The sequence below is a fragment of the Sander lucioperca genome, chromosome 8, assembly GCF_008315115.2.
Source record: "Sander lucioperca isolate FBNREF2018 chromosome 8, SLUC_FBN_1.2, whole genome shotgun sequence".
NCBI lineage: Eukaryota > Metazoa > Chordata > Actinopteri > Perciformes > Percidae > Sander > Sander lucioperca.
Genome location: NC_050180.1, coordinates 37,823,823 through 37,836,643, shown reverse-complemented (window position 1 = coordinate 37,836,643; position 12,821 = coordinate 37,823,823). Strand labels below are relative to the sequence as shown.

At 38.6% G+C, this 12,821-nt stretch overlaps 1 protein-coding gene across 7 annotated transcripts in view; it reads left to right on the top strand.

Annotated features, from left to right (window-relative positions):
- The window catches only part of sema5ba (sema domain, seven thrombospondin repeats (type 1 and type 1-like), transmembrane domain (TM) and short cytoplasmic domain, (semaphorin) 5Ba), a 198,142-nt gene that overhangs the window by 76,403 nt on the left and 108,918 nt on the right, over nucleotides 1-12,821 (top strand). For all 7 annotated transcript variants that reach the window (XR_004109298.2, XM_031324031.2, XM_031323963.2 and 4 more), the window contains 2 exons: nucleotides 9,261-9,360; nucleotides 9,916-9,961. Coding sequence is in view for 6 of the 7 variants with exons in the window: in XM_031324031.2 (XP_031179891.1) it covers nucleotides 9,261-9,360; nucleotides 9,916-9,961 (146 nt within the window). In the remaining variant the exon portion in view is untranslated. The remainder of the gene's footprint in view (nucleotides 1-9,260; nucleotides 9,361-9,915; nucleotides 9,962-12,821) is intronic.

Below are 12,821 nucleotides of genomic sequence, written 5' to 3'. Positions count from 1 at the left end.
AGAAAGCATTCTTGGGTCATGCAACATATGTATAGTCATGTTCGAGGACTGGAATAGTGGGGGGGGGGGGGGGGTTAGGCACTGCCTGACTCATGTTATTGTTATTTACACACACAGTCAAAAGTAGAGCGACATGGTAAAAAAATAAATAAATAGAAAGTACATTTTTGACTTTTTTGCTGTAATTAGTGGTATAAATACTTAGCTGTGTGCTTTTCTTTTTGTCCGCTTTTATAGTTCACCCTGTAGTTGTTGCAGCTGCTAATTCCTACTTTGAGTCTGTGGAGGGTGTAAACCAAGACTTGTGGAACAACACTGGTCTGTGTGATGTTTTTGGCATAGTGGCCACAGATATGGTGATGCACTTGGGTCTAGAGGGAACTTTCCCCATACACAGTCATCACAAAAGAAATGGCTGGAAAATGATAAGTAAATGTTGCTGATATATACAAACACTATAAAACTATTATATTGTACAATATTTAGCAAGCGTATTGTATTGAAAGTTTGACCTGACAATGGCGCTTGATGACAGTGATCACCAAAGTTATTACAATTCATCCTGTGGGGGACATGAATGTGCGTACCCATTTCATGGCAATTCATCCAATAGTTGTTGGGACATTTCACTCAAACCCATAAATGTGTACTTCATGATGGCACTAGAATCACCAAAGTCATTAGAATGCCTCCTTTGAGGACCAAAAATGTCTGTACAAAATGTCATGGCAATCAAATAGTTTTTGAGACAGTTCAGTCTGGACCAAAGTGGTGGACTGACTGAAACACCTGTATTACTGCTCTGATGGCTCTAACAGGGTGCTACAGTTCTAATGGGTACCCTGAACTGTCAGATTCTACTTTGTACCTTTTTTTAAGGTGAATCAAAAAGTACACTCTTGGGTTCAGGAGGGTCTATTATATGCCAATTTTATTACACCTGTGAAATGTGTACTTTTCAGTACCAAAATATCTCTATATTTGAGTTTGAACCATGCCCTTAATGGTTGACACCATCTTCCAAGCTCAAATTGACAAAGTTTGATGGGCTAGCAGGCAGACGAACCCAGCGGCTCAAATTCCGAGGGATTAGATGAAGGTAAGATTGGCTCTTTATCAAATAGCCCCCTCTAAACTTGATGGAATCTCACATTCCATCAGGTTTTAAGCTGTGTCTGTGTGTGTGTGTGTGTGTGTGTGTGTGTGTGTGTGTGTGTGTGTGTGTGTGGATTCAATATGTTGTGCTTTCATTCCCTCAGCTCCATAATGTTGGCATTCTCCAGCTTTAAAGCAGCCATATTATCCTCATTTTCAGGTTCATAATTGTATTTTAAGGTTGTACCAGAATAAGTTTACATGGTTTAATTTTCAAAAAACACCATATTTTTGTTGTACTGCACCGCTCTCTCTCACTGCTGCAGATCCTCTTTTGAGCTGGTCTCTGTTTTAGCTACAGAGTGAGACCTCTTTTCTTCTTCTTCTTCTTCTTCTTCTGTACTATCTTTGATTGCACTGCACATGCCCAGTAGCTCAGATGTAGATCATGTCAGCTAGCTAGCTCCATAGACAGTAAAAGAAAGGCTGTTTCTACAACTTCAGTCAGTTACAAGGCAGGATTAGCTGGGAGACTTCTAAATGAGGGCGCACATGTAAGTAGTTCTTTTGTAGATTATGGTGAACTTGTGTGTGTTGTAGCAGTGCTTTGCTATTGAGAACGAGGTAGCATGCTAGCGTTAGCATGCTAGCGTTAGCCATAGCGTTAGCATGCTAACGCTACGAGCTAATGGTTGCGGTTAGCCTGCTCGTTTCGGCTTGTGACGTCACAAGCCGTGCCGATTTTGAACAGCTCACCCAGAGACTGAAGGCAGGACACATTCAGAAACTGTATCTCACTCTAAACAGCATGGATGGATTTTTTTCAAAGTTTGTATGTGTGTGGAAGCACCAGAGACACAACATAACACCCCAAATCCCAGAAAAAGTGATTTTTTCATAATATGGGCACTTTAACTGCTTTTCATCCAGACTCGTTCCAATAGCGACTCAGCTCAGTCGGGCTGCCACTTCACTCTGTCCACATGCTGGTTGTGTGAGAAGAAGCCGAATGTTTAAAAAGATGGAAGGAGAAAGGTTATGATTTATGTCTGTGTGAGACGAATGTCTCAGCCACTGTCCTCATCCTTCCCCTCATCCCTCTGTCAGCCACTGGCTAACGCATTAATCTGTCTGCCAACCGATTGCAGAGGGGGAAAAAAAATGCTATAATCGTTCATCAAGGCCAGCTTGGGGCTTGCGAGTCAACCATGAGGGAGGGGGCTTTCATATTCATCCTGGCTTTTTTTGTCCCTTTTTTGCTCCACCACCCGGCCGGACAGTTATGAGGGGAAAGAGTGAACAGCACATATAAAACCACTTGTGAGCAGGAGGATAAATGTCAGTCAATGAAAGACCCCTCACCGTAAGGGAAGCCTTTCTAAGAGTAAACAAGCTCATGGTTCACGAGCTCTCCTGTATGCTACTGAATCAAATTCGACAACACTATTATTTTTTTTACAAGCTTTTGAAGAGTTATTCATGATGCAGGGCCATGTTTATATGCACGTAATACTTCTCAGTTTGAATTTCAAGTGATTCATGTTCCACATTCAAATCTGAACTGAACGTTAAGAACTCCTGTTTTTACTATTAGGTGCATAATGCTTCTGTATGCATAATTCCCATAATTCTCTTGTTATCTATTCCTCCACTGCACATTCTTATTTTATGGTTCATGTCATATGCTCTGTTTTAATGGTCTTGTTTTATGGGGAGAATAAGTCACTTTGTCCAAATGACATCATTTTCTATTTCTGGATTTTTTCCAAAATATATTTAGTGTGTAACGTGGGGGCGGGGCTAGAGTTTGGCTAGATGTGGGCTTTATTTTACCCCAACAGACTGCACTGAGATTAGCATAAACTTGCCTTCTACTTTTTTCTTCTTTTTGTTTCTTTTTGCATTTTAAGTAATTATTTAAATTAGCAACATAGTATTGCTGGAACTACAATGCATACAACAACAATAAATGACAAGATATAATAGAAAAAAAAGTAGAATTTAAAAAAATAAAATAAAATAAATACCAAAAGCTGATTACCTATATACATATGTGGTAGCATGATACGTTCAAGTCAAAGGATACTTTTACAACAGCGACCGGGTAACGGAGATATACCATACACCAGCACTTACATGCAGTCACTCCTACACATACACATATACATATGCACTTGAGTCTGTGTGCACACATGCATAAAGATGTATTTACACACCCATTCTATCTGCGAGGGAGGCCTTCTACTTTTTATAGACAACAGTCCTGGCTCTCTTCTCTGTTTTTGCCACAACATTTCTCCTGTTGTTTAATCTCTCTGCTTTCACCTTGAGCTTTTTCCTTTTTGGTCACATGATAAGACTTTGGAAGGGAGGGAGAAAACAAGCCTTCAAAGCGTCACAGCAATACATACAGTGTTAATGAAGCACCCATGACAAAGCTCTTTAATAAGTCACTGTTAACACTGTAATCACGGTTTCAAATTTCTTTAACTTTAATTTTATTTCCATACACAGAGTAGACTGGATATAAAATACTTATCCTGTTGAAGGTGGAGTCAGCGATTATAATTCAATACACTTCTTGTCAAATTCAGCAAATATTTCCTCACGGTCCACTAGCTGGAAGAAAAAATCTGGTGTTCATACAAAGCCCTGGCTCTGTAAATGGGAAACAAACAAAGTGGCTCGGACTGAGGAAAAAGGCCATGGATGTATAAAGAGAGGCAGTGGGAGCGAGAGGGACGGTAAAAAAAGGAGCACTAGCGGGAGGGGTGTATTTGTTTGGGTGTTGAGTTGAAATATCAATGATCTTTCTCCAGAATCGCAGACTCCACCTTTTCAAGATGTGTTCTTTACGTGCATAGTTAGTATTCTGCTGTGTAGTATTCTTGTAACCAATCAGAATTCTTCCAGGTGCTATATCTCAAACTCCCTATCACATTAATCAAAAGTACAAGATGCAGTATACAATTATATCATATTGACTAACATTTGCATATTTATACATTTGTGTTGTATTTTTTGTATATGTTTATAACATTTTATTAAAACCCTGTTGACCCTAAAGGCAGCTGTTATAATTTAGTTTTTGCTTCCAGTATCACAGTATCTAAAACCACTGTTTTATAAGCTTAATGTAGGTTAAGGCTGGAGTTTGCTTGAAATGATCTAGGTCCTACGAAGAGTTGTCCAACTAACTTATACTATACTACAACTTCTTACATAGAGTATAGCTCCTCAAAATGGCCACACTTTAAGGTGGGGTGAAAAGCCTGCTGTAATAGAGTGGCAAGACCCGATAATCGTTAAAATATGGGGATAATGTGGCACACTTTCAGACAATCTCTCCTGGAAGGCATTCATGGTATTGCACTCTTTAATACACATGAAAAGTGATGGAAGTATCTGTGTAAGGATTAAAAAAGGAAGTTTGAGAGAGGTTAAAACCTTGCCTACTTTCTCACCTCACCACACCTGGCCCTGCATGAAGTGGGCATGGAAAATTGCAAAAATTGTCACACACTAGGCTCGTTTGAGATGAACTGCGCCTCGCCTGTAAAGTGGACGAGAGCAGGCGGCAGCAGCCGGGACGGTGACAAAAAGCCACGGTAAAGTCGGACAGTTTGCAGCCGTTTCCAGCAGCCTTTAGGCTGAACAGGACGTCACAGTAACACTCAAATCCTGTTAGGTCAGATTCCGATTTAAATAAAATGTTATCAGACCCATATATCAGCTTGTACACCGTCTCCAGCTGTTTTATAAAGACAGAGTAGCTGTCAAAATGCTCTACCTGCGATCTGGTGCTGATGTTAATACACAACATACTGTAGATGATCCATAATCTGAACGGATTTAGTCTCTCTGACTTCTAAACGTAACTATCAGCCACACAACAGGTGTTCTTTACAGAATAACCCTTTAAATCAGACAAATGGCAATTAAAATCCCTCCAATTCAAGAAACTATAAAAAGTTTGTATAAAATGTTGTCGATTCTGAACCAATCAGCTGTTAGATCAGCTGAGAGCCAGGCGTTTCCCATCATGCCCTGGGTCCGCCTGGGTCTTGCGTCTCAAACCTGCAGCCGCCTTGAGCTCGTGAGGTTGTCGTTGCCCACGTGTGCATGATGTCAGAGCAAGTCGGGATCAAGTCGGACACAAATCTAACCGGCATGCATTGGGCGGCGATCGTCGGTGATCGATTCTGTGCAGACCTGGCTCATCTCGAACGAGCCTATTCAAATCTGACAGAAATGTGTGGAAGGAAGGGGTTTTGGGAGCTGTACAATGATCTGACAAGTGCTGTCTTTGAACCATATTGACGCCTTTAGTATTCTGACATATCACAAACCCTTCGGGACCAAATTGCTTTAAACGCTGGTGTATTAGGATGATTTTTGAGAAATAGTATTGACACAGGAGAGAGAAAAACTAAGAAACTAAGAACATGAAACCTGGGCTCATCTTACCTGTGCAGCAGCTGAAGTGTGGTGATGCTATGCCTGTTAAAACAAGTCTTCAAGGTTATAATGAGACTCTCTATTTGGCTGCACATAGCGGAGCTCCTGCAGTTAGATCATCAGAATCAGGACAATTTTAAAATTGAGAGAATCTGCTTTTTAATTTTTTGTTCTTGTTTGTTGCAAATAAAAAATGGTTTGTAAAAGTATGTTGCCAGCAGTTACCAAAAAGGACAGCTACAGTGTAACATTAACATAGCTTTGCAGTGTTTGGCCATTCAACAGTTTTGTCATCATTAAATATGTCACAGTATTTACGATATTTCACACAAATGCTGCTCAAGCAACAAAAGTCAAACTGTATGACGCCTCAGAAGGAAACGTTAAACAGGGAATCATATACTATAACTGCAAAGTTCGGATTGTCTTGTAGTTTCATGTGAAAGTTGCATTTTCATGATACTGAAACTGCACAGCCATTGTGTCATCAACATTTCCAACTTTTAGTGTCTGTGTGCCAATACGCTTTTGAACATTAATAAGGTGTATGCTGTGCATGTTAATACAGTCAGTGTTTAAAGGGTTGATTTAGAGAATGTTAACCCTTGTGTTGTCTTCTCGTCGACTATGCAACTTTTAGTTTTTCTGGGTCAAAACTTAAAATTAAAACTTTTTTATTTCTCTACACCTTTGTCACTTTTTCCGATGTTGTTTTTCTGCACTTTTATTGATGTTTTAGTTTGCTAATAAAATTTGCTATACAATTGAATAAAACACCCAAATTCAATGAAGTGAGTGAGTAGTGAACTGATCATTTATTTTACTTGTTAGCGTTGTATGGACCATCCATCCACGTTACTTTTTTTGTTGACAATTTGGTTGAAAGAAACCCAAATTTATATAGAATGTTTTTGAAAATTGGTCAAATTTGACTCAAGGATAACAGGAGGGTTAATTATTTTCTATCTTTTTTGTGTAAGTCACAATTACAGCGACATTATACACACACACATACACTCTCTGTTCACACGTGCTGTGTGTAAACCTGTGATCCTGTTGGATTCTTTATAGTAATTCAACTTCAGGTCTGTTTACATAAGGTTGTGAGGCTAAAGATGGCCTACACTCTCTGCTCCTCCTGCTTTGGCCTCTGCAGCCATTAATCAGAGAGTGATGTACAGATGGTCCCACTCGCCTCCTTGCACCAGCCTTGTATGGTTTCTACTCCCACCCTGCATGTCAAAGATGGTCAGCCCAAACTGTAGATGCATGCTTGAATGCGAGAAATGGAATACAATCCTGAATCCTGTGTGTATAGAAATGTTCTAAAGTCTATTATTTTAAAGGTCGCATTACTTCTATGATCTGGCTGGTTAATTACAAATCATTGTAGCATACGGTTAATGTTTCTCTAATGTTCTCAATGAGAGTAGAGCTTTTGTTAATTTAATTAACTGTCTATCATTTTGTTGCTTCAGGCAGTGCATGTGGCACTATGACTTTTCCTGGTCATAAGCTGCTGGTTGCTACGTGCAGTACATATGTTACAGTTCCATTGAGGGCTGAATAATTCATTAAAAATATAAAAAAAAATGTAATTGCTTGATATGATTAAAATTGTAACTATTTTCAGGAAGTTAAAATCAATGCCTGTATTTACAGCATAGTCTTATACATGATTAATGTATAAAAACTACAATCACATTTTATAACATGATGCAGTTGACTTTTGTTGAGTTGCTCCCCTTCGAGTTAGAGAAAAGTCGAAGTAATGTAAGCTAGTTTTAGAAAAAAATTGCTCACCCAAACTGTGCTTTTTTAATCGTTTCCGTGCAGATTGCATTGCATATAAACTTTCCAAGCTGATTGCTGTTTCTGTACAACACCATGCAACAATTGCTGTTCTTGCAGCATTTGGGAGATGTGTGAAAGTGTGTTGTTTAGTGTAAAAAAAAGACCCAAATATATTCACTATTACTCCTTTTTGAGTAACGTTTCTTAAAAACCATAGTGCCCAGCTGTTTTACATTAAATTACAGAACTTTTTTTTTTTTTTTTTTTTTTATCTATACAGTAATTTGAAAATTGCACTATTTTGAATATTCCTTTCCCTCCAAGAATGATTCAGACCTGCTTGCTTAACTACAAAACCTTGAGTCAAGTTCAGTCCATCAGCAGCTCAGTGAAAACTTCCCCTTCCGATTCAACATCTGGGCAAAACAGGTTGTGGCAGATCATTTTCATTTCACTGAAGTCCCCTGTCAATACTGGCACCCTTAATTACAGTATGTGTGTGTGTTCTTGTGTATGTGTTTTCTATGGATGTGTATCGTGTCTGTATCTTAAATCAAAAGCACCATACTGTACTGTTGCTGCAGCCTTCTGTCTTTTTATCACTTGTATATCTACTGTAGTTATGCTTGCAGATGACAGAGCCATATGGGCCCCATCAATCGTAAAGCTTTGTTGTGACTTTTTCCAACACTTTAATGTAGTCTCGCATCCGTAGCCTCGAGCTATATGGGCTACTGTAATGTTAAAGGCATACTATGTAACTTTTCCCTCTTCGGTCCCCCTACAGGTTGTCTCATTGGAACTACAGCCGTGCGAGCTGAAAGTTACATAGTATGCCTTTAAAAGAAAAAGGTTTAAGGTTTTAAATGTTTGATGACTGCTTCCCTAATGAATAGAATTATCAGCAGTATGGCCAAATGTTTTGCACACGACCACCAAACCTTTTTTTCTTGGTTTTATAAATACATGTATATATTAGTTGTATATATTAATTCATAGACATGTGCTGTATTGGAATCATGATTCACAACCATTTAGTTCGTCTTTCTCAAAGCTTTGTGGAAATGGCTAAAAGCTATTTAAGACAGCTTTTCAAATTGGTTAAGGGAATCTGAATTCTCACCAACCGCTGTGATACTGTGTACAGCATGGGAACTATTATAAATCCTTTTATGCTGCGCAAACCTCCCACGTGGAGAAATCCGTTTAAAGTTCTGCGCTTTGGGTTCACACAAAGATTGAATTGAAAATTCACTTTTCCTGCAGTTTTCAAATTGACATTAAAAGCCCCGCCAGGCTCCGCTGCTTTGAAATTTTGATTTGTAAAAGCCAGTTTCAAGCACGCCGAGGTTTCAGGCTCGTACACCACACAGAGCTGTGTTTGTCTCTCTGTAGGGACACCATCACAGCGCAGAAAGCTTTCCCACTGCACTTATTATCACTACAGTTGCAACTAATAATTTTTCCTATTATAGATTAGTGTTTTGTAGTTTTTTTGAATAATCGATTAACTGTTTAGTCGAGAAAATGCCTAAAATAATAAAACCATCAAATCAACTTCCCAGAGGGCAGGGGGGCATCTTTAATTTGCTTGTTTTATATGACCAACAGTCCAAAAACCAAAGATGCTCAATTTACAACGATATCAAAAGGGAAAATTAGAAAATCCTTACATTTAAAAAACTTGAATGACTCAAATGTGTCATTTTTGCTTAATACATTATTTATAACAATTAATTGCCATAATTATTTATCATTTTCTGTTCATCAACTAATTGTTTCAGCACTGTTTTCCACATAAAGATACACCTGTGTATGAAATACCAAATGTAAAAGGCTTGTGTGTACTGATTTAATGTTATGAACTATGACATGATTTAACTTTCAATAACCTCTTTCTTTCTTTCTCTCAGCGCTCAGTCCGTGGATTTCCACTTTCTCCCGCCCAGGCGTGAGAGACTTCTCCCAGCTCACCCTTGACCTGACTAGGAATGAGCTTATTGTTGGTGCCAGGTAAGAAACTGTAAATCCACTCAGCTTTTCACCCCACAGAGCACATTACTGAGAACGTGATACCCTTTCTGACTCACTCATGCAGTACGGTTTTTGGGTAATGATGCTTCTTAAGTACTCCGCTGAGGCCTTGTTGGACCAAGTCAAGCTTTAGATTTGGCAGAAGGGAAGACTTTGGAAGAATTACGTCATGTCACAATTGTGTGTGTGTGTGTGTGTGTGTGTGTGTGTGTGTGTGTGTGTGTGTGTGTGTGTGTGTGTGTGTGTGCTGACATGGGTTCAGCCGGATTTGTCGGTTAAAAACAAACAAATGCAACCAATAGTTCACCTACTTGCAAAACCACACAACTCACATAAAACTAAAAACAATGACTTAGGCTGATGGACAGTTACAGTGTAGCCTTTAATTGGCTTTGCTTTAAGTTGACAGCCGCTAAAATGGACTGTCTGTTCTCTGATACTTCATTTGCATTATTAAACAGGATAAATTGGATAAAGTCTTGTCATATTATGCACACACTCACATATCTCCGTTTTCCTCTCTCCTCAATCCAGAAACTACCTGTTCAGACTGGACCTCAGTAACATGTCGCTGATACAGGTAGGCATGCTAATTTATCTACTTCTCTTCATTTTCTCTGTTGAGGATGAAAGTGTTCTGGTGGTTTTGAAATTATTAGGAAGATGTTACTGTTTTTGCAGTGAAAATGTAGTTTACTGACCTAAGTTTGATTTAAAAACAAACAAAAACAAAAGTTAGAATAATTAATTGGAAAATGGTGCATTTTCAGATTTCTGTTGTTTATTTTGTACACTATGAAAGTAGTTCTTTTTTATTAAAGTAATAATAATGCAGCGGTTTGTTTTAAAAATGCATTGTGCGTGTGTGTAACAACTTGATGAGTTCTGGTGGGGGTAAATATTATCTGATTAGAAGCTTTGGACGCCTCAACCAGAACCCTCCAAAGATAGGTGTATATCACTGCTTTGGTTAAAGTGCTCATATTATGCTAATTTCCAGGTTCATAATTGTATTTAGAGGTTATATCAGAATTGGTTTATGTGGTTTAATTTTCAGAAAACACCATATATTAGTTGTACTGCACATTGCTGCAGCTCCTCTTTTCACCCTGTGTGTTGAGCTCTCTGTTTTAGCTACAGAGTGAGGCATCTCACTTCTGATCCATCGTTGTTGGGAGTCGCACATGCGCAGTAAGTGAAGCTAGGCAGTCAGAAGCAGAGTTTGAGGGCATGCCATGCTAGCAGCTAGGCGAGCATTATAACGTGTTTTACAAAGTGACGCACGTTTGTCACGGAAGTAAAGGCTGGACTACAATAGAGCTGTTTGGAGCAGTTGGTGAACAGTGTTTTCTGTTGAACGACAAAGACTCTAGATATCACATATATTTATATGTACGGTATCTATAAAATATGTGATGTCAAAATATTAGTGTATTATTTGTTCTTTTGCACTATAGCTTTTGGTGCGTGTCACTTTACATTTCACTGTACATCCTGTGGTGTGCATGTGGCGGTTAAAATCTAAGAATACATACTATGAAAATTCTATATTATGAAAAAAATCTTTCAAAGGGACTGTTTATTGTAGAGTATATGGTCTAAAGATATTCTTTTGAACTTGAAGTTACAATATATTTTACTTATTTAATCTACTTGCTACTGTCTTTGGGAAGAATGACATCTAACATGAGGTGATATTACTGGAATATTCAATAACGAATGTCAACAATAAAATAAAATTAGTTTAGTAGCTTTGAACTCTAAAAGATCACATGTCACAATACATGTATAGTATGTGGTAGTTGCAGCAGTTAACCAAGGAGCAATCCATAAGTTGATATTGGAGCCCTGCAGTGAGCTATGTATTTATTTGTTTATTTCATGATCTGCCCACACTTGCCTCAGGACCTGCCCTTTGTTTGGCTGTGTGTGCACGATCCTACAGTTAAACGTTTTGAACACCTTGTTGACTGATTTTATTGACATTTTTGCAGCAAATACTTCCCATCTCAATAACAGCTTGTTGCTAGTAATGTGACATCCCTTTCCTTTGACTCCCTGTCTTCCTGAAGTCTCTGTCGCTAACGCTTTATGTCCGGTCAGCCATCTAACTACAGATTTATTCTTCTATTTATTCCAAACTACAACTAGAAATGCTAAAGAAACATTCCTACATCAGGGAAATGTCCAAACCACTGTTGTGTTATAAAAGTTAATGATAGGAATATTTACAGTATTCACATGGCAGTTTAAATGACTTTCTGGAGAAAGAGTGCATATGCTGAGGGAAGAATCAACATAAATATATATATTTTTTAATTATCCTCCATGTTGCAGAGGATGCAGTTAAATTGGGTTACGTACACTTGCATGAGTGTGTGTCCTCTGCCTATGGCAGTAACGTGTGTGTTTTGTGAAAGGCCCATGGTGATGTGAGTGTTGTGCCATAAAGTAGCTGTGGTATAGCCGGGAGCACAGGGTTGCCGTAAAGTTGCATCAGGCATCACAAATGACAATTCCCTGAATCTCTACGGGACTGTGTAATCTGAAGTGGTATATCACTGTCACTGAGTAAAGAAATCTTTATATAAGCCAGAGTACAGTGCACAGTATCCATGCTTCAATGACTGTAGGATATCTTCTCTTCAGTTGGCCAAAGTTTTCCACTGCTGCGAGGCAAATTGAATTACATATTCTGTTAAGGTTATTAAGGTTAATGTAATTTCTTTTAACTCTGTAAAGTATGTAAGTGAGGGGGACAGGAGTATAAAGCATAATAACACAATCCACTCATTCAATAAAAAAAGCTGCGATACATCTTTAGTCACTGAGCAAATCTACTGTTGCTGTTGGAGTTCAAAGGACCATAGTGGCGGTTTTGCATGTTTTAGCCCATTAACCTCAAATCTTGTGTACTTTCGTGATTGTGAACATTTTTCCAAGGATTCCCCGTGTTATGAGACTGATTTTCCCCCTTCCATGCAAACAGTGGTTTCAAGTTGATGCCAGTGCAATATGAAAATCACCAGGATAGGAAACTTGTTGTAATCCGTCACTGTGAACATTTAGTGTGATTTATTATTTATTTTATTTCTAAAAACTTCTGAAAATAGTTTCTTGGGACTGCATTAATTCAATCAGCAAGGATAATGGGGGGGTGATACAGTTACTTGTTCTGTCCTGATTGAGCCACCATCATTGGCCTTTTATTCCCAGGCTTGTGTACCACTTTTTCAATTTTCTGAATCTTTTTAAAGTAACCAAAAGTAGCTTAAGTATTAAACTCACAGCATCAGTTACATTATTATTTCAAGGACAAGGACCTGCATTATTTTACACTACATTTCCCCACAGTATCCGAGCACATCACCAGACTCGACTTTGTTTGACAAAGTCCCCTTTCACAGCAGCCACGACTGAATGGCATGATGTCTACAGCT